This window comes from Atractosteus spatula, chromosome 25 (genome assembly GCF_055471065.1).
Source record: "Atractosteus spatula isolate fAtrSpa1 chromosome 25, fAtrSpa1.hap1, whole genome shotgun sequence".
Lineage (NCBI taxonomy): Eukaryota > Metazoa > Chordata > Actinopteri > Semionotiformes > Lepisosteidae > Atractosteus > Atractosteus spatula.
This window is the reverse complement of record NC_142730.1, coordinates 296272-317189: the sequence shown is the minus strand read 5'-3', so window position 1 is coordinate 317189 and position 20918 is coordinate 296272. Positions and strand designations below refer to the sequence as shown.

The 20918-nt window shown below is 49.3% G+C and overlaps 1 protein-coding gene across 1 annotated transcript; it reads left to right on the top strand.

Moving 5' to 3' along the window:
* The first annotated feature begins 9003 nt into the window (after nucleotides 1-9003).
* Nucleotides 9004-19184, top strand: LOC148814900 (uncharacterized). Its single transcript, XM_088905210.1, has 2 exons — nucleotides 9004-9552; nucleotides 15865-19184. The coding sequence occupies exons 1-2, from the start codon at nucleotides 9232-9234 to the stop codon at nucleotides 16009-16011; spliced, it is 468 nt and encodes a 155-aa protein (XP_088761336.1). The 5' UTR covers nucleotides 9004-9231; the 3' UTR covers nucleotides 16012-19184.
* Nucleotides 19185-20918: the final 1734 nt, after the last annotated feature.

The window sequence follows — 20918 nt, the reverse complement described above, 5'->3', positions numbered from 1 at the left end:
TTTATACCCTTTATTATATACTCTTCCCTATGAGAATCGCTGACTTTTCAAAATCTGAGTTCACTGCTATGAACAATTAAGCTCATTATTTCCTTAATCTTTTATACCTCTGTCTTAAGGGCTTCAACAGTTGATAATGGGAAAATGCAGTTACTTATTAAAACCCCTTCCAGCCTGCTTGGAAGAAGTAACAAGAAGAAGTAATTCTGCTGCTAATTAAATAATTGGACACGTGGTGTTACGGTGGCCCAGCGGTTAGGCTCTGGGTTCCTGGGGTGCTGTCTGTGTGGAGTCTGCATGTTCTCTGTGTGTGTGTGTGTGTGTGTGTGTGTGTCCTGTGATGGACAGGTGTTCTGTCCAGGGTGACCCATCCTTGTGCCCACTGCTTGCTGGGATAGACTCCAGCTCCCCTGTGACCCAGTACTGGATAAAGAGGTTAGAAGACAGGTGGAAGAGTATAACTGAGCACAGGGCTAAGTCCAGCCCAGGCTGTGCAGGAACAGAGGCTGACACCCCTGATTTAACAATCACCTCTAAAACCTGCTGGACCAGGACTCCCAGAACGGTCCGTCATTGCACCCCTGAAAGGGTATATGAGGATCCAAAGGGGCATGTAACAGGTTTTTATATACAAATACACTATATTTCAGACTACAAGGCAATGTTTTTTACAGTCATTAGTAAGCAGAAACCTACAACTCCACTTGTAATCGAGCTTCCCCCCGATATTCAGTGTTTTAGTCACAGACTTGTTTTTGCTGCTAACCAGAAGCTATCCAATCACAGAAACTAATAAAACAGCATTGTATCAAGTCTTGTTGGCATCCGTGATGAATTCCAGAGATAATTTCTGGACGTTATAACAGAAATCCTGTCTGGTAACCTGCAAGAAATTCTTTCATCTGTGAAGTTCAGCCCTTGCCAGAGAACTAAGAGTTCCTCCAACAGCCCGACGCATCTTCAGCAGTTAACCCTTACCGAAGGTTTGGTCGAAATCCGCTCCTGTCCGGCCCAGGGACAGACGAGCGAGCTCTGCATGCTCTCGGCGGGGTTTAGAATTAAGCGCCACTGCAGACTTCATCCTGAGAGACTTGCACTGTGCTCTTTTTTTCATAGAGCTAAGAGTTTCATAACTTGTGGCAAACAGCATCAGATCTCACACTGATAATGTTTGAGGCAAACTCTTAAATGAAACAAACTGAAGTTCAAACATCTTACAACCTTAAATCCTTCTCCCTATTTTGTTCGGTAAATACAGGATCATTAACTCCCCCCCCGACACACACACACAGTGTGCTTCAAAAGGCTGGCAGCTGGAGACACTTGTCTTTGGCCACCCTGTGCTCCGGCAGGAGCCTTTCCTGAGCCACAGCTGGACACACGGTCACACGGAGCCCCGCTGGATCCATTCAGAGAGTCGAGCGATCGGTTCAGTTAACGCAGATCTCCTCTCCACCACTGCTCGTCTTGGAAAAGCCCCAAAATTCCTCTGGCAGTCTAGTTGGCCAGGTCTCGTGTCTCCTGCTGGAGCCTGGGGACTTTCTCCTCAGAAACAACAGCTACAAAGAACCACCGAGGGGAGGGGCTGCCGAGGCAGCGAGGGGATCGGGCTGCTCGCACGGACGTGGGAACGCAAAGGGAAACCGAAGAAGCGTGGGCTGACAGGTGCGGAACAGGGCTCCGAGGGGCTCCTAGCAGAGAGCCAGCCTTGCTGGTCACTGACGCGCCTTGTTTCTGAGCCATAGTTTGTGAGTATCTACACAATGCAAAGTGTGGATATGGGAGAGTCTGCCTTCTGGAGAAGAACCTGTAGAGCAGCAAGCACTTGCTCCTGGCTTCACTTGTGTGCGCACACTCACACTCACTCACTCACTCACACACTCACACATGCACACTCACACACACTCACATACACATGCACTCACACTCGCACTGATACAAAACATCTCAATGTTGCCCTTAAAGTGGGAATTTACCGACCCCCTGCGCTTGTGCTGCTGTTGAAATACTTCCAGACTGGCAGCACTGAGCAGCTGGTCATGCCCACAGAGGAGCACAGACAGGTCACAAATGAGAGGGGCCCTTCAGCCCAGCTTGCCTGTCAGGTTGATAGTAGTTTGTCTAGGATTCATCCAGCTGTTTCCTGAAAGAAGTCAGAGTATCGGCTTGTTCCACACTCCCACCAGCCTTTGTGTAAAGAAGTGTGGTAAAGACATACTGGTAGGTTAATGGGCTTCTGGGGAAATTGGCCCTGGTGTGAGTGTCTGTCTGTGTCACCTGGGATGAGCTGGTTGTCACGGAAGCCGGAGGCTAGCCGTGGAGAGACCGGCAGAACAGGGAGACCCAGTGAGTAGCGGCAGGAACAGCGCAAACGCTCACGGTATCGGGCGGAGTCGGGGACGAGACAAGCCCTCAGGTAGCGGTAGCCCTGGTGAGCCTCTCGACAGCCGATCCCAATGCCGGGCCAGGAGGATAGGGAGACCCGGAAACATACAGCCCCAGACGACAAGACAGACCGGAAGAACAAGCGAAGCACAGGGAAACCAGGAACAGGACAGAGCAGGAGCACCGTCTGGATATAGAGGGCGGGACACTGGTGTCCTGTCCAGGCTGGACAGCAGTTAGGAAGTGGACATGTGTGTCACCCTTATGTCCCCCCACCCCGAGCTCTGTCTGTTAGCCCGAGTTCCTCTTTCCTGTGGCCGCGGAGGAGATAAGGTCTGTTTCATCTCTGGCTGCCGCAAATCGTCTTTCATCACCCCACCGGCCTCTTCCCCTGCTGCGCCGGCCGAGAGAGCGCACTGCCCTCTCCCAGCCCCCGGGGCAAACTGCCTCCCCGGTGCAACGGGGGCTGTGTGGACAGACAGGCTGAGGGGGCAGAAGGAAGCCCGGCGAGTCGGAGCAGGGCAGGCTGGCTCCGTGCCCATCCCCTCACACACAGGCTGATTGTCCTGCTGGAATCCCTCTCCCTGCATGGGCCCGCATCGCCATGGCGACGCCGGAGCCCTCAGAGCCACCCCCCCCCTCCCCCCGGCTGAAACATGAGCCCAGTCGCACAGGCACCCGAAACTCACGGCCTCCTCTTTATCTCCCCTCGGCCACCAGGGAATCTCGTCACAGCCAACAGGATGTGAGGACAGAGAGTTAACAGCGTAGAGTTGAGAGAATCTTGTTAGTATCAAGGAATATGATCAACTATACAAAACCCTTAAAGCCACAGGCAACGTTAACCCTGCGGTTTTCTTCACAATCGACAGAGAAACACGAACCACTACCTGGAAGTGCATTTAAATCTGAGCACAGGAGCCTCTTCTTTACACAAAGGGTGGTGGCAGTGTGGAACAAGCTGCCCAGCTGTGTTGTTGAAGCACATGCTCTGGCTTCTCTCAAGAACTGCTTAGATGAGATCCTTAGATCAATTCACTTCTCAGTAACCAAATGAGTTAGAATCAGAATCAGTTCATTAGCCTAGAATGTTACACGTACAAGGAATTTGATCTGCTGCCTTGGTGCAAAACCACAGAACCGATCAATAATACACGTGCACTTCACACAGAGAACACACACAGGTCTACAGTTACAGTATATACACACTGCATCTGTATCCCTGTGTCCTGGGGCAGCAGGGTGACAGTCATGGGGCAGATGCCAATCTGGGCTGGGTGATAGTGTCTCCCTGAGGTGAATTTTTTAAACAGATGGACAAGATTTTCTGCTTGCTTCTTTAGTCCAAGTTTGTACAGGATATCGATACCTGGGAAATGGCAGCCAGTGGCTCTCTCAGTGTAGTGTGTCCACACTGCTTGGCCCCTCACGCACAGGTGTTGCAATTTCCCTCTAGAGTGACGCATTACGAAACCGAGCACAGAAGCTGTGAGAATGGTCTCAGTAACGGCTCTATAACGCTGAAAGAGAATGGGCTGGGAAACACGAGATTCTTCAGCCAGTCTCTGGGGCGCTTACTTTGTGCAGCTGGTAACATCTGAGGGTGTTAGAGATGGTTACTCAGCCATACTCGCTGTGACAGCGGCAGGGTTTTGGAGGTGTTTCGGAAAGCTGTGGAGCTGAAGGCTGCTGTCGCTGCACCTTGTAGAGCAGACCCACCGGCTGCAGCCCCTGGGCTCGGTCCACTGTGAGACCCCTGCTGGGGGCGGGAGGAGCAGCAGATGAGCAGACGAGCCCAATGACGAGTGCTGTCAATCGTGTAATGAATTAAATGCAGCGGGGGACCCAAGAGTGTTGCTTGTTCCAGACCTCCCCCACCCTTGGTGTAAAGAGGTGCCTCAGCAGTGTCCACTGGTGGTGTCCAGGATGATCCCTCCCACACCGTCTGTACGCGAGAGTGCGTTCTCAGCCTGGAAGCTATCCAGAGAAAGTAGGCTACTATTAAAGCACGTCCTGGCTTCTCATCCCTGGGAAGGGTGTAAAACGATGCTTCTCTCCTTTGGCCAGGGCTCTGTCCCATTTCGCGTGTAAGAGCGCATTTTCCTTTGGTTTGTACTTGTAAAGGGTCGCCAATGCTATCAGCACACAGTCAGACACGTATTATGAAAAAGAAAATCAAAAAAGTGTTTAAATGTTTAAATAAAGAAAATATACAGTCAATTGTCCAAATTAAGCAGGTTAATTGCTGTGGGAATCAAAGATGAATTAGTTTTGGTGCTCTTGAATCTAGGTACTGTAAACCGATGACCAGACGGAAGGAGCTCAGATACACTGCTACGGGTGGTCATATATTAGCATTTAACACATTTAATAAATGTGCACTACTACCTAAATATGAACCACACTTAAATGTTTTTCGTTGTGTTCTGTTGATCCGCGTTTCCACACCGCCCTCTGCTGGCGAACTGATGAAACGACCCAACCGGCTGCAGAGTAGGGAGTCGCAGGGAGCCACAGAGATGTGGCGGAGGATTTTAGGCTCCAGACAATATTTATTATAATAGAATGATGATAATAACGATAAAATGTGGTTGTTTCAAAACAGGGTACAAATCTAGAAAGAAGCAACTTCCGTTTTCGTATTGGAGTAGTTGGTGAAGGCACTTTATTCGGTACCGGTGAAAATCCATTTAAAAGCTGCAATCTAAACAAAATGTTATAGTACAGAATGAAAATAAATGTTAAGAATCGTAATAGACCATTTAATCCAACAAAGTGATTTCAAAGACATTTATAATCTATATCTTGCCCTAGCTTTGAACCCGTGAAAACGTAAGAATCACACATTCTTATGTAGCTGTGAGATAGCTGTCGCGATGTAACATGGTCATTCCTAATGCGTCTGGTCACACACATCATTACAGTTGACTTCAGCACCGGATCAGCACTGAGCACACCCTCGGGAATGACCCCGGCAGTCCTGCAGAGCTGGTCAACAGGAATCCGCACTTCTCCCACTTCATGACGGCTCACTGGCGCTTCGGGCACGAAGCTGCGCCGCTCGATGGCACGTCCCGCTCACTCTTAGAGATAAAAAATAAATTATTTGTCATAAACACCTAAACGACCCTGCGCGCCCGTGTGTTCATCCAGGCCGCTCCTGGAGTAACAAGAACCCACTCGCGAGAGACAGACTCGCGTGGAGTTGTCTGCTGTTCAGCAGGGAAGGGCGTAGCCACGAGTGGCACCCTGGTTGATCCGAGGCCTACCTAATCAGTCCAAAGTAATTTAAGATTTTTTTCCTTTGTTTGCGTTACATGATTTGCTTTTTAATGTTACGTGTTTGATTTTTTTCATTTTATGTGATTTGCTATTGGCTCGCTGTTTCCTTTGTGACCAATAAGAAAGTGCTGTAAATGTGGGGGGCGGTGCATGCGTAGCCGTAGCCTAATTGGCTGTCGTTGTCAGACGCTCTTAGAGCGACCTCTAGCGCTAAGTATTTGGTTTATTAGCCAACATAGCGAAACAAATGTGTATATCTACGTTTTTCAAAAAGCCGCCTGTAGATGATCAGACCAGTCCCGAAACTAATAAGACACATGAGATGCTACAGGCATCTTGGGTTTTGAGGAGTACAGCCTGGCTTCCCGAGCACAAGCGGCAGTGCTCGCGTTTGCTTGTAGCGGCTCGATACTGCTCCACCTCTAGGAGCTGAGCACAAAAAGGATCTAAAATTTCTCCTGTAAACAAATTACAACTTTTGGAATGCATGAATAACATTAAGATAATATTGACGGATAGATGCGAGTATGCATTTTACAGATAACTATTCAGATTGCCTCTAAATGCCCTGCAGTATTTTTAAATGAACGACGTTTACAGAGCTAAAATACATCCAAATATGTACTTGACGCTTTTATTAGCAGACCATTCTTGCAATTAAAGGTACGATGAATTGGTTAGCACTGTAATGCGACTATAACAATTCAGGGTTAAGTCTTGTGGGAAGTTACGAATTTCCAAATTAGGTGTCTTTTGGCATCAAAAATAGAATACTCATTTCGTTATTTCATTGGGTTTCATACAAGTTTAAAAGTTTCATGAAGGATCAGACAAGATTTTCAGAACATTTTGCCGGGGGTATGCCATATTGCAATATATGGACTTAATGTCGCGACAGCGGCGCCATGACAGTGATGCGCCAGTCGCAACGGGTATTGCAATGTGATCGTGACGCGCGCACTCCTACCAGTGTTGCTTCTCGGATGTGTTATTCGGTAACAGACGCTTGAACTCGGCAGACGGGGTCACTGGAGGTCAAAGTCACCGTGCATGGTCACGTGATCACCAGAAAAACAAGGTGCTATATCTCGGGAACAAAAGCAGCACAAACGCTACTTTCAACGGCACAAACGCAACACTATCGAATGAGGTGGGTTCCATCGATTGTGCTGTCTGTAGGGGGGGCAACTTCACAGAGTTCAAAGTAAACCCTGCATGGTATTTTAAATACAATATTTCAGACGGATTGTGAATCTTGTGTTTTGCGTTGTGTTCATTGTGGTTTGCAATGAAATATTAACTTCAGAGTAACTTGTAAAACTACTGAACAGTCTAAAAGCAGGCATACGAAATACTTAGAACTGTTACAAGCAACAAGTGAAAATGAGCTCTTGCAGCTTTTCTTTAGCTAAAGACAAAGTCCTCATATGAGAGGCCTTTGCAAACCAGCTGTCATTTGAATGGGAATTTGCCGACTCTCTATGTGACGAGATTATCGCCATATTCAATTCCAAGTGCTGACGCCTGCGTCTGGTCTAGAAGGCCACAACCTCACCACAGAGGTGCTGTTCCTTTGTTTGAATAGTGGGGGCTGGGCTCAGGGTTAATATTTCAGGTAAATACAGCTCCCTGTTGAGGGGCGTTCCCAATCCTGGTCCTAGAGAACCTCTTCCCGCGTGGTCACTGGATAACTGCACCTCGGGCAGCCCTAACTGAAGTAGTCTGAACTCCTCACTGCGCGTGGTTCCTGAACATGCAAGAGCTTGTCTTCTAACTACTGGGTGGCTTTCGTAACTAAATTCCCACAAAACCCCTAATCAAGAAACTCGCAGGCTTAACCAAGGAGCTAAGTCCCAAACTCAGCTGCTGGGAAAACCCGGTGTGGGTTTCCAGGATATGGATCGGGAAAACCTGCATTACATCACACATGAATCTGCCTGGTGCACTTCCTCGATTATGAAACATGCAGTGTTTCATTTGGCAGATTTTGCAAACTGCTATACAGTTCTGAACATGTGAACAGTTCTTCAAGAATTGTGTTCAAATAGTTGAGGAAAAACTGGAACAGTTTTTCCCAGCTCTTCGGGTGATGCTGTTTTCTGGAGACTGTGAACACCTGCAGACACACTGACCGACCCTCCAGGACCAGGACTGGACAGCCCTGCAGACACACTTACTGACCCTCCAGGACCAGGACTGGACAGCCCTGCAGACCCACTGACCGACCGTCCAGGACCAGGACTGGACAGCCCTGCAGACCCACTGACCGACCCTCCAGGAACAGGACTGGACAGCCCTGCAGACACCCTGACTGACCCTCCAGGACCAGGACTGGACAGCCCTGCAGACACACTGACCGACCCTCCAGGACCAGGACTGGACAGCCCTGCAGACCCACTGACCGACCGTCCAGGAGCAGGACTGGACAGCCCTGCAGACACACTGAAAAGTTGCTTTGCAACTTTAAGTATCCAAAAGAACTTCGTATATAGTATATACAGGAAAGAAAATTATTTCCATGCCTACAGAACACACTTGAATCGCCTTGGTCATGTTTGAATCTATGCATGTTTGAAGTGTTCGTTTAACAGTATTAACCTTTTAACAATATTAAATGTTATTTCTTTAACCTTGTTTGTAAAGCAGTAGCTCTCAGGATTTGTCCAAACTAAGTTCCAGTTCATATTTTCAAACATTCCATGAGCACGCGCTTCTTTACGTCTTATGTATAAACCTGCGTCCGCGCGGAGGTGACCTCAAGACTTCCGGCTCTGCGTTTGTCTGGACCCGAACGCAATCAGAATCCCGCCAATGTAATTCCCAATCCCAACTCTCCAACGTGGAGTTTTCAATCAAATCCTCAGGAATGAGCTCGGGGCGACTGACCTGCGACAATCACTTTCTTTTTTTTATTATTCCCATCTGAAAAAAGTAACGGTGATATTACCAACGACAAAGTGTTGGTAGCATGACTTTTTATTTATTTTGCGTTCTGACATAGTTCCCCACACTTTATTACAGAATGATAACCATTGTAATTTTTTTAGCGATATTTCACCTAAAAGCAGACAAGCGCCCCATTCAAGAAAATTAATTAAAAAAAACATCGGAATCTGACCCGCTTGCAATTGCAGTGGGTCTTGAGGAAAACAAGGATGGGCGACGCATGCGCTGCTGTAGCGGCCTCTCGTTTCGGAATTTCTGCTGTTCGAGGCTCGGCCACCAAGGGGCAGCAGGGTCCCTCTGCCCAGCTCGTATTGCGGTCCCGCATACCTTGCTTTGAAGTTGCACCTTCCCCCCTCGCCCAGCAAGAGCGCACATATCCTCTGGGACGGCAATGCAAAACTAGCCTCTGACGAGCAGACAGAGGAGGGAGGGACAGAGGGAGTGCCGTTAACACCACAGAGATACTGGGTGAGGAGACACAAGTACAGCAGCTCCTCGCAGAGACAGCTTGCAGCCAAGAGACACTGAAATCCTGAATCCCAGGACTGGCGTGTGGATCCGAAGCAGACCAGCGTGGTGATTGCAGCTGTTTCAGGAGTGGGAACCCCCTGTCCAAGGATGAGCAAACCCTATCCAGATGAGCCCAGCAAGGACCCCAGCGCACCCCCTCCCGGCTGGGACCCCGCGGTCAAGGCAGGGGCTGCGTACCCCCCTCCTCCACCCTACCAGGATAACCCCATGGCGCCCGGAGGGTACCCCATGCCGGCACAGCCCTACCCCCAATACCCCCAGGGCACCACGGTCACGGTGCAGCCCACCATCTACGTGACCCAGACCCCGCTGGCTCACCCGCTGCCGGACTACCTGGGCTACTCCATCTTCACCATGCTGTGCTGCTGCCTGCCCCTGGGCATCGCCGCGCTGGTGTACTCCATACTGGTGAGTCCAGCACTGGGGCCGAGAGGGAGAGGGTCAGGGAGAGGGGTGAGGGAGAGGAGTGTGAGAGAGGGGGGAGAGGGGTGAGGGAGAGGAGTGTGAGAGGTGAGAGTGTGTGTGTGTAAGAGAGAGGAGAGGAGTGAGAGAGTGTGTGTGAAAGAGGAGTGAGTGTGTGTGTGAAAGAGGAGAGGAGTGAGAGTGTGTGTGTGTGAGAGAGGAGTGTGAGAGTGTGTGTGTGTGTGAGAGAGAGGAGAGGGGTGAAAGTGTGTGTGAGAGAGAGGAGTGAGTGTGTGTGTGAAAGAGGAGAGGAGTGAGAGTGTGTGTGTGTGAGAGAGGAGTGTGAGAGTGTGTGTGTGTGTGAGAGAGAGGGGTGAGAGTGTGTGTGTGAGAGAGGGGTGAGAGTGTGTGTGTGAGAGAGAGGGGTGAGAGTGTGTGTGTGTGAGAGAGGGGTGAGAGTGTGTGTGTGAGAGAGGAGAGGGGTGAGAGTGTGTGTGTGAGAGAGGAGAGGGGTGAGAGTGTGTGTGAGAGACAGGGGTGAGAGTGTGTGTGTGAGAGAGAGGAGAGGGGTGAGAGTGTGTGTGTGAGAGAGGGGTGAGAGTGTGTGTGTGTGAGAGGGGTGAGAGTGTGTGTGTGTGAGAGAGAGGGGTGAGAGTGTGTGTGTGAGAGAGGAGAGGGGTGAGAGTGTGTGTGTGAGAGAGGAGAGGGGTGAGAGTGTGTGTGTGAGAGAGAGGAGTGAGAGTGTGTGTGAGAGAGAGGAGAGGGGTGAGAGTGTGTGTGTGAGAGAGAGGAGTGAGAGTGTGTGTGAGAGAGAGGAGAGGAGTGAGAGTGTGTGTGAGAGAGAGGAGAGGGGTGAGAGTGTGTGTGTGAGAGTGAGGAGAGGGGTGAGAGTGTGTGTGTGAGAGAGAGGAGTGAGAGTGTGTGTGAGAGAGAGGAGAGGGGTGAGAGTGTGTGTGTGAGAGAGGAGAGGAGTGAGAATGTATGTGTGAGAGGGGTGAGAGTGTGTGTGTGAGAGAGAGGAGTGAGAGTGTGTGTGAGAGAGAGAGGAGAGGGGTGAGAGTGTGTGTTGTGAGAGAGGAGAGGGGTGAGAGTGTGAGAGAGGATTGGAGGCGGTGTGTGTGTGTGTGTGGTAGAGAGGGGTGAGAGATGTGTGTGTGAGAGTGAGAGAGGGGTGAGGTGGTATGTGTTGTGTGTGCGTGAGAGAGAGGAGTGAGAGTGTGTGGATTTCTCTTTCTCTCTCCCTCTTCAGAAAATGAAATTCTGGGGTCCGTGACAGTGGACTGTCAGAGGGGCTGGGTGGGTGGGGAGATCTATGCATGGGGGGTGAACAAGGTGGGCGAAGGAACTTCACTCCAGACCCCAGGTGTCAATAATTCTCACTGCTATTCCCTGGAAAACTCTAGTGCCGCTGTCTGCTGCCTTATCAGCCCCAGTACAGCACATCGGTCTTGTCCCATGGTCTGCGATACTTCCGTCTTAATGTTTGCTGTGGAGCAGGTTGGAGCGAACCTCCAGAAATCAGGGATGTCTCAGGTGGAGAACAGGAGGTGCTTCTTTATGCAATGGGTGGTGGGAGTGTGGAACAAGCCGATACCCTGGAAACAGCTGGATTGTTGCATCAATAATTACTACTAAATACCAAACGGGGAGGTTGGGCTAAGTAGCCTCCTCTTGTTTGGAAGTTTTCTTTCTTTAAGAGCTCTTGGGATCTGAAGCACAGAGGAGACACATCTTCCTTGTCTGATATTCATTTGCTGGATGTTGCAGAAAGGGGCTAATATTCTGGCCAGCAAGTATATACTCTCAAAAGTGGCCATTGGCCAGCTCTCAGTCCACACATCCCTCACAACAGAGGAAGCTTGCTTTGCGCCACTGTGTGCAGGAGGGTCAGACCTAAAGGACTCCAGCCTGCTGTGTCAGAGTCTTGCTATCCACTGGGACACTAGTGTGCAGAGGGAGACGGGCAGCACTCCAGGCAACCAGATGTGGGACACAGGGGCATGTACAAGCCTTGTTAAGTGCAGGAAACAAGGTTATATATGTGTACAGTGTCTTTCTGCATTATTGTGCTCTTTTCACTCTCTGTTTTATTCCCTGGGCAAGAACACCATTCTCTGGTGATCTTTGCTCATTTAGTCTTTGAGATCCCGGTTAATCTCCAGGATCTGTATCCTGCGATGCAGGAGGGTGGTCTGTTAGTTTCACCAGTGACAGCAAGAGAGGATCAGACTAGACTGGGCCGCCTTCCTTGTACACTCCCCGGAGACTCTGAAGAGTGAACCCTAGGTTTTATAAATAAAATTATTATTATTTTTAACAACAAGTGCATGCTTGGGAAAGAATCGCGGAGTAGGGTTTGGAGAAGATGGTTCCTTCTGGCCGAACAAGCGATCAGAGACAGCAGTCAGGTATCTTAAGAACGCAGGAAATTCAGAAAGGGTACAAACGAGAGAGACCGTTAGTAGTTAACTGATCTGTAATGGACTGGCGTCCTGTCCGCTGCCTGCAGGATAAAGTGGTTAGAAAGTGGATGAGTGGGTAGTAAAGCAATCCCTTGACCTCATCCCGCCTGCTCTTGAGAGAAGCCTTGAGAAACATGACTGAGCAGCTTGTTCCACAAACCCTCCACCCTTTGTGGTTTTAATGCAATTCCCCGGACTTTCCACCCTCTGGTTCTTGTTTCACTGTTTGTTTTGAAACTGATCACCCATTTCAAAGGGTGTGTCAAGGAAGTTTGGGTCCTGGTATTAACTCGATGAAAATAAGAAACCTCATAACACAGGGGACCAAGAACTTCATAGTTATTATTATTATAGGATACAGGTTTTGCTCGGATGTCAGGACGACACCGTGAACAGAGCTGTTCTACAAAGTTGTGTACCTTCTGTGTGGCTGCAAACATCCTGAAACCTTCCTGGTTTTGAGCTTGAGTCTCACGCCCAACACGGGAACCGGCATTTGCACGATCTTCGACATGTTCCACGTGCTGGAAGGGAGGCGGTTTCTGTCGCGCAGGAGCAATAAGACCTTTGCACGTCGCCGGTTGCAATTACACACCAGTATTCAGCAAGCAGGAAATTAGTGGCGAATTCAATCAGGAGGCAGTGACACTGCACAGACACGCGCGTCCACACACCCCCTGGAAGGCTTGGACAGTCATCTTATGAGGGAGGGTTGTTCCCAGTTACCCGAAGTCACAAAGGAGGCTCTACAGCCGAAACGTTGTGAACCTTTTACTTCTACGTCTTCAGTCAAGTCAGCTGTGTCAGTGTGTGAATTCAGGGGGAGTGTGAGAGGAGAGGGACAGCAGTGTCTCCAGTCCAGTCAGGTGTGTGTCAGTGTGTGAATACTTCTCTCGTGGCCATAGGGGTTGAAGCTGAAATAGAAATACACCTCCTGTTGCACAGCAATTTGATACATTTCTAGTTGTAGGAGCAGATGGACTCGTGTACAGAAGTCAGCAGCTGCAGTTTCCTTCTTGTGGCCTCACTGCTAGTACATACAGATCTGCAATTAGCAGAACTGACACCGAAAAGAAAAAATAGCTGTTCTGCCCAGTCAGTGGACTTTTCCCAGCATCTTGTAAAGGAAGAATTGAGAGGCTGCCTGTGGGGAACTGATTCCTGGAAGAGCGGAGGTGTGTGACCCAGGCCAGTTAACGGTGTCAATCAAGGGGGAAAGCAGAGCCTCCTGATTGGCCGCCTCTTCTTGTTTATTCAGGGAGACTAACCAGATGGCTGAGCAGAGTCCAGAATATAACAGAAATCAGTGCATGTGACTTCTCCTTGCCAGCAATAAACAAGTTTATAGGCTCATTATCTGGTTGGTTGGTCCCACCTCCACCATAAGGATGTTGTCTCTCAGCTGCGGGGCCTCTGGACTCATCACTGCATCACTGGTTCCTGGGAGTGTGGAACCGGCAGCCCAGCCATGTTGTTCAAGCGCACACCTGGCTTCTCTCAGGAAACATCCACATGAGGTCCTGCCGTTGGGACAATAGGCACTTCTGTACACAAAGGGTGGTGGGGGTGTGATTGAAGCCGATACCCTGGTTTCTTTCAAGAAACTGTTGGATGAGATCAAATAACTACTCACTACCAAACGGTCTCGGTGGGCCAAGCTGTGTCCTCTCATCTGTAGCTCTTCTCCTGTCTTGTCTAATTCTGTGTGTGTGGAGCTCAGGTCCAGGGGGCCTGGGACTGGGAGGTGTGTCTGTGAGAGCTGAGCTGGCTCTTGCTGGGGTCAGACACTGGCTCTAGCACAGGCCTGGTTTGTTTTTCTTTGAGGAGTCCTTTGTTAGGAAACTCGGGAGGCAGGGAGGCGGAGGCTGTTTTGTTCTGGCTGGTTTGTGCAGCTCTGCTGGGAATGCAAACTTTCCCAGCTGTTTTGCTGCACCACTCAAAGGAATGCTTACACCTGAGCCGGATGGGTGCGGGGTCCTGGGTGTGGGGCGGAGGCTCAGGGGTAAGCGGACCTGACGCGCACTGCCGCCCAGGTGACGCACTGCACGCCTGCTTCCCCAGGGACACGCTTGGATGAGAGCTTGAAAAGGGGAAGCAATGAGAAAGGGGAACACACAGTAAGATATATAAAAAGCATGCAATTCAAATGAAGGGGTGTAACGTGTTACTGGCGTTTTCTGAATAATTTTGGCCACTGTGTTCCCTAAAAGCATATTGCAGTTCTGGAACCCATCCAGAGAAGAGCAACCAGACACATTCTGGGGCTGAAGGGAGGGGAGTGTCCCACACTAACAGGCTGGAGGAACTGAGTCTCTTTAGTCTGAAGGGTGTCCCACACTGACAGGCTGGAGGAACTGAGTTTCTTTAGTCTGAAGGGAGTGTCCCACACTGACAGGCTGGAGGAACTGAGTCTCTTTAGACTGAAGGGAGTGTCCCACACTGACAGGCTGGAGGAACTGAGTCTCTTTAGTCTGGAGAGAGTGTCCCACACTGAAAGGCTGGAGGAACTGAGTCTCTTCAGTCTGAAGGGAGTGTCCCACACTGACAGGCTGGAGGAACTGAGTCTCTTTTGCCCAATAACAACGGGGCAAGAACTGTTCTTACTGCCAAGAAAGCAGGATGTTCCCTTTCTCCAGAGACAGGAGGAGCCAGAGTCAAACCCCGAGTTTAGCTGGACTGGTGAAGAGTGGGGCTCACTCATGGTGGGTGGGGGGGGGGAACACTAGGAAGACTTTCAGAAGACAAATCAGAAGAAACAACAGAGGGCCTCAGAGGCTTCACATCCTCTCCAGACAGCACCAGTTTGGTATAGAGCATTAGTTTCCTAGAAAATTGTTTTAGAAGTCTCTGAGTGTTACTCTGGGTGGTATTAGAGTCAAAAGAAAAGGTATTAAAAATCCAGCTGTACGACCAGTTTAGGCTGTGAAATGCAAAAAATATATATTTTCTGGGCCTCTGTCCTGCAGAAGAAACAGCAGTCCAGTGAGTGTAAATCTTCAGATGAAAATGTGGGTTTGAGCCCCATCTCTGTACACTACTGGTGTTTCCTTGAGAGGGGCACTGCACCCCAGTAGCTTCAGTACACACAGCTGTGGAAGTGGGGACACATCTGGATTCCAGCACGGCTGGCTGTTTGGACCCCAGCCAGTGCGTAGTACTGTACAGAACCCCAGCTCACAGCCCCTGGGGTAATTAGTGGTGTTATTGTGTTCCGGTGGGGCTAACAGACCTTTGTCAGCCCTGTTCTCCATTTTGTTGGTTTCTGCTGGAATGACCTCTCTCAGCTTGGCAGCAGGGGGAACTGGGAAGCCTCCGTGTCTGTGTTAGGAAAGCGCGGACAATGCTCTTGCTGGCTAAGCAGGCATTTGGATAATAGGAGCCAGACAGAAAAGGGGGAGGAGAAGGAAGAGGTGGAGCAGGGATGGGGGATGGGGGTGGGGGTTGGGGGCCATGCTAGGGCTCGGAAATTCGAAACCACAGAGAGGCCCCTTTCAGGGGAGAATAATGGCAAAACACTGGAATCAAAGAGGAGCACTGAGGTTGTCTTGTGTGTGTGTGTGCGTGTGTGTGCACGCCTGTGAGCAGGGGAGAGGGGCAGAGTCATTAATCCAATTAATCCAACTCCTTGAGTGCGTGCTTGAAATCCCACAGGCCCCTGCCACGGCACAGGTGTGTGCTGTGAAAGTAAGCCATGCGTCTCACTAGAGGGGGGCAGCTGGAGCTCCCCATCAGTGCAGTCAGGCTGCGTGACTGACGTGTCAGAGTCGCAGGGCAGCAGAGCAGTCAGCAGTAGAGGAACAGATAGAGCTCGGAAAGCCTCTTCCATGACATCTGTCCTCTCGTTCTTGCTGTGCAGACCCGGGAAGCCAACCACCAGGGCAACCAGGAAGCTGCGCAGAGGAACTCCAGACTGGCGCGGATCCTCAACCACACTGCCCTGGGCATCGGCATCGCCTTCATCATCCTGTACATCATCTACTTCACCGTCATCGTCGCCCACTGAGCTGCTGCTGCGCCGCCCTCCCCTCCGCCCTCTTTCTCATTTCAGTAGTGCTGCTTCCCTCCTCGTCCCGTAATCACCGATTCTCCCCTCTGACCCGGCTCAGCAGCTCAGCTCCGCTCCAGCGCCCCCTACTGGCTGCAGGAGCGCGCTGGTTTGGCCCCGCGCCCCGGCCCTGTCCCGGCCCTGACCCGCCTCTCGTGCGGACCGGGCTGGTAGGGCTGTGATGATAGATGATAGAGTCTTCCCTTGGCGCTACACAGGGGGTGGCTGTCAGTGAATTCTGCTGCGTCTGCACTGGGGTCTGGGGGAGTTTGTCAGTATCCTGACCCTAATGCCCAGCCTCACGCTGCACCTCGTGCCTTTACGGTCTAAAATCGGCTCACTCTGGGGTCACATTCCCCTTTTGATTTCGTTCCCGCCTTTAGCTGCGCTGTGCTCAGGATTGATCGCCTAACGAGTCAAGTGTGTCATATCCCAAGGCGGCTTCCTGCCGGGAGCGGGTTGGGGATCAGTCTCGGGGTCACCGGCGGCGCTGTGGCCCCTGGCACAGCTGTCAGGGGGCCCGGAGCTGCAGAAGACCTCCACTTCCAGGACTTGTTGCTGTTATTTTGGCTGCAAAACTCTCACAAGTGCCTGTCCTGGAGGAATCGTGGTAAAAAAGATCTCCTGAGATTACTGTGAAAAGTGTAATCTCTTTTCACGATTAAGACGCGATTAAGCAATTCACGCTGTATTTAGGGCAAAGACCTCACTGACCGCGACTGAACTGTGAGCACCTGATTCTCTGAAGTGCTGTGCCTGCGATTGCAGAACAGAGCGACTGTGCTGTAGTACTGCAGTCAGCACAGCCCTAATAAGAGTTGGACAGGAACGCGGTGGTGTAACTCTGAAAGTGTGTGGCCTTCCCAGTCTTAGTGATGGTGTGAGACTGAAGCCTGCTCTGCCCTACTGCCATATTGCTCTACTGCACTCCTGTTCCACAGTCAGAGTGCCCACGGATTTCCACAGTAATCTCAGCAGATATTTTTGAGCCATTTTATTTGAAAAAGGTTTTTGCGCTATTGTGCTTTACTAAAGGGATGAAGATGTTTATATTATCATTGTGATCATTTATAAGCCAAAGCAACTATTTCTCTGTCATTTTACACAAAAGCTTGAAGTGGACTCTGATATGACATTCCACACCAGCTGATGAAACTGTCCCAGTACGGGTCTCCAGCCTTGGTCCTGGCTAGTCTGAGGGGTCCCCTCTCATCTGTGAGCTATTGAGGAAACTCCTTGCCTTAAGGGCAGAACTTAAATCTTAGTCTTAAATCACCTCTGAATGACTTCCTTCCTCAACAGCCTTAGAATTGGTGATTTAACGAAGGCCTCTACAAACCCCGCTGGACTGGGGCTCTCTGGGACCAGGGCTGGGGACCCCCTGTAGTCTGGAGGTCAGAGGTATTTCAGCTGAGTCCCTGCAGAAACACCCGCAGGAGTCCGCGAGTATTTGGCGTGAAGCCGACGGCACATTGCTACTTGTACAAAATTGCATTGGAATTGCATTTACTGGCAGTGCTGTTGCTACATTTTAGATTCAAAGTGGTTCAGGCTTTCAAACAGTGTTTGGATGTTTGCCTCCCTTTCCCCCACACTTTGCATCATGTTGGGTTTTGCGATCCAGTACGATTGTGATAGCGGAGCAAAGCGTCACCCTGTACCCTGTAAGAGAGCTTACCGCACAGTCACATACCGTGGATGTAGCGTTGCAATTGCGTTAAGTGAGCCTGGTAATACTGCAGGAGGAAACTGAACAGAACGGGTCTGGTGAAACAGAGGGCTGCTAAACCAGAAAATCAAATTCTCCTCACGTCTGCCTGAGGGTACGAACACGCCCAGAGCTCACGACCGCCCGGAGGTACGAGCCCTGCCCAGCGTGTACAAACGGGACCGGTGTTCGAAAGCGCTGACACCAGAAACCGGTCGGAGCACAGGCGTGTGTCTTTACGAACACGGCTTATCTAGGCCGGGCGGTAGTTGACCCGAGTGTCTCATCCAAACATTCCTTGAAAAGAAGCCAGACTCCCTCGAGTCTTTGTGTGAAAGGGTTCGTGTGAATGTCCCTCCAGTTTCCAAGGTAATAAAACTGCTTTTGTGTCCTCCGTTTTCTTGGGACAGACCAGCGTAATGTCACCAGGCTGGCGCAAAGATGCTTTTTGCTATCGATATGGGGGTTTATATGAGGGTAGACGATCTTGGATCTGGGTATCGCAGCCCCGCTTTATAACTGACCGCAATACTGCACTTCATGCCGCCGGCGTCTTGGACAACTGATTGAATTTCCAGCATCTACGCAGTAATCGAATTGATCATGAAGGATGCAGTACAATCTTGGCTCAAATAATATTCTGCTGGTCATAAACCCTTTAGCGTAATTACCCCGATAGCCCAGTGCACGCAGCTGGTTATTATAAATTAAATTTAATTTTGTTTGTTTTATTCGATGCGACGCAGATGAAACGTGATGCAGTATCAATACGAATGATGTAATATAGATAAACATGTATAAACCTAAAGAGCCAAAGTAAAAAACACATCAGGGTTCAAAATCCCTTAATGCACATGCACACGTTGTCATGACAGATCCGCTGGGGCAGCGCTGTGATACAGTGTGGCGCGATGTCTGCACCAGACTGAGCTTCACCGGGTCGCTTACACGCCGCCCATAAGACCTGCAAACCGAGCTGTGTCGAATGGGACGCGAACAGCAGACGGGGAGCGGAAGCAGGAAACCACTTCATGGAAATAGCAAAAACCACTTTCTTTAAATAAACTAGGCGGCCACTAATATAAATAACTTTGAAGGACGCAACTTGTGGAAGAGCTTGCGCTGTGAGGAGGATTCCTCTGTTGTGCGAGGATCTTGTCCTGGTGTGGATCCACAGGGGTGAATATGTTGCCTGCCTGTTTCTTAATAACTTTTGAAAAATAGAGATTCTGTATATGGTAGATCTGTATGTATACGAATATATCATAGCTAACGCCATTTACCTGTTGTATTTTCCTGACGTCTACTGCTGTCTCTAAGTCTAGCCTCCTATCCTCTTGTATCTGAGACCTGTTATTTCAGTCCACAACTGGAATTGTTAACCAAATACGGCATTTTACAAATAAACGTTATTAGACAAAAACCCGAGAGCGTGTGCTGCCTGCTTATTGATCCAGTCCTGCTGTACACTGGGGAACTGAGACACGGCTGGTCAGTATAGGCTTAATTAAGTCCTGCAGAGCGACAGATTACAACAGGAACCCTATGGAAACCCGTTTCCGCCAGGGAGTAAAAAACGCGCTATGGTATCTCGCAATTGCGACTTTGTATCTCAGAATTACGTTTTGAAAACACCATTTTGACGTCACTTCTGGCGCCAGCAATGAACGTAGCCCGGCCAGGCTGCAAGCCTACCGTGGCGTTACACCTCATTGTGTCTCCTTTTGGAATGCTATGTTTAGGAATATAAATTGGAAATTAGTTTGGACACTTGCTGACAGACTCTGTCTTACAAATAAAGTTAAAGAGATTTCATTTAAGATCGTTCATAGATTTAATCCTGTTAAATTGAGACTTTCTAGATTTAAACATGAACAAGATGACTTATGTGTGTTTTGTAATAATGAGAAGGAATCTTTGTTTGTTAATTGCATATATACAAAATTGTTTTGGATAGATTTGCAAAATGTTATTGTTAAACATTTAAAGGTAAATATTAAATTTAAAGATTTTGATGTTTTATATTTGGTTAGATCTGATTTGGATAAAGGATATGTTCTTATTAATAATCTGTTCATTATTTTGGCAAAATACTTCACAAAAGTAAATGGTCTAATACTGCTCCTTCTATTCATGCTTATAAAGTTGAATTCATTTTTTACTTAAATTCTATTAGAAATTTAAAGAATCAAAAGGCAAGACACACAATGGAAATATGTAAAAAGTATAATTTTCAGCTTTTATAACTATGAATTCCTCTGGCTGTGAAGTGTCTATTTCTGTATCTTTTTTCATATTCTGTCTCCTTTTCTGTATTTCTGGTGTTTAAATAAAAACTTTTTAAAAAGCCCACCGTCCACTATTCCATCCTGGTACTACAGAAGTCTCCCTGGCGGAAATAGGATTTCATAAAAACTAGTGTAATTAATTTGATTTTAATCAGGGCACTGTACAAGACACGTCTTCAGGCCTATAGATCCTATGATCCTGTACGATTCGTGAATACAGTGTAACGGACCGGCTGACACACAGCTTGTACGATCTGGTTGCAGTGTGGTGACGGCACCGCCCTCTCCTGCGCGTAACAGGGATGCTGGTCGCCGAGGCTAAAGAGGATCTTCTATAGCTCAGCTGGCAAGACCCGGGTTCGAGCCCATGCAGTGAGGGGCGAACTAGGGTGGGAGCGGCGAGGGCACCAGCCCTGGAACCCGAATCCGTTGCAACAGTGAAAAGACAGACGATGGAATGTGCGGTATTTCGAAGTCGAAAATGCAGATAAAAAGTCGTAATTCTGAGATACAATGTCGCAAGTGCGAGATACCATAGTGCGTTTTCTTTTTCTCCCTGCAGAAACGGGCTTCCATAACTATGTCATAAATACCTTTTGTCAAGACCTGATGATAGAACTGGAAATTTTTAGTTTTTTTAACATCACTTTATTAACCCTTTACAATTTCTTGCATCAGGAATTATCTTTTCGCAGACCCCAGCTTGCTCTCCATGAGACACACAGACAGGGAGAGAGCCTGGGGTCAGAGCGCAGGGTCTGCCATTGTACGGCGCCCCTGGAGCAGTTGGGGTTAAGGGCCTTGCTCAGGGGCCCAACGGAGTAGGATTCCTCTGCTGGCTGCAGGATTTGAACCAGATTTGAGGCCGT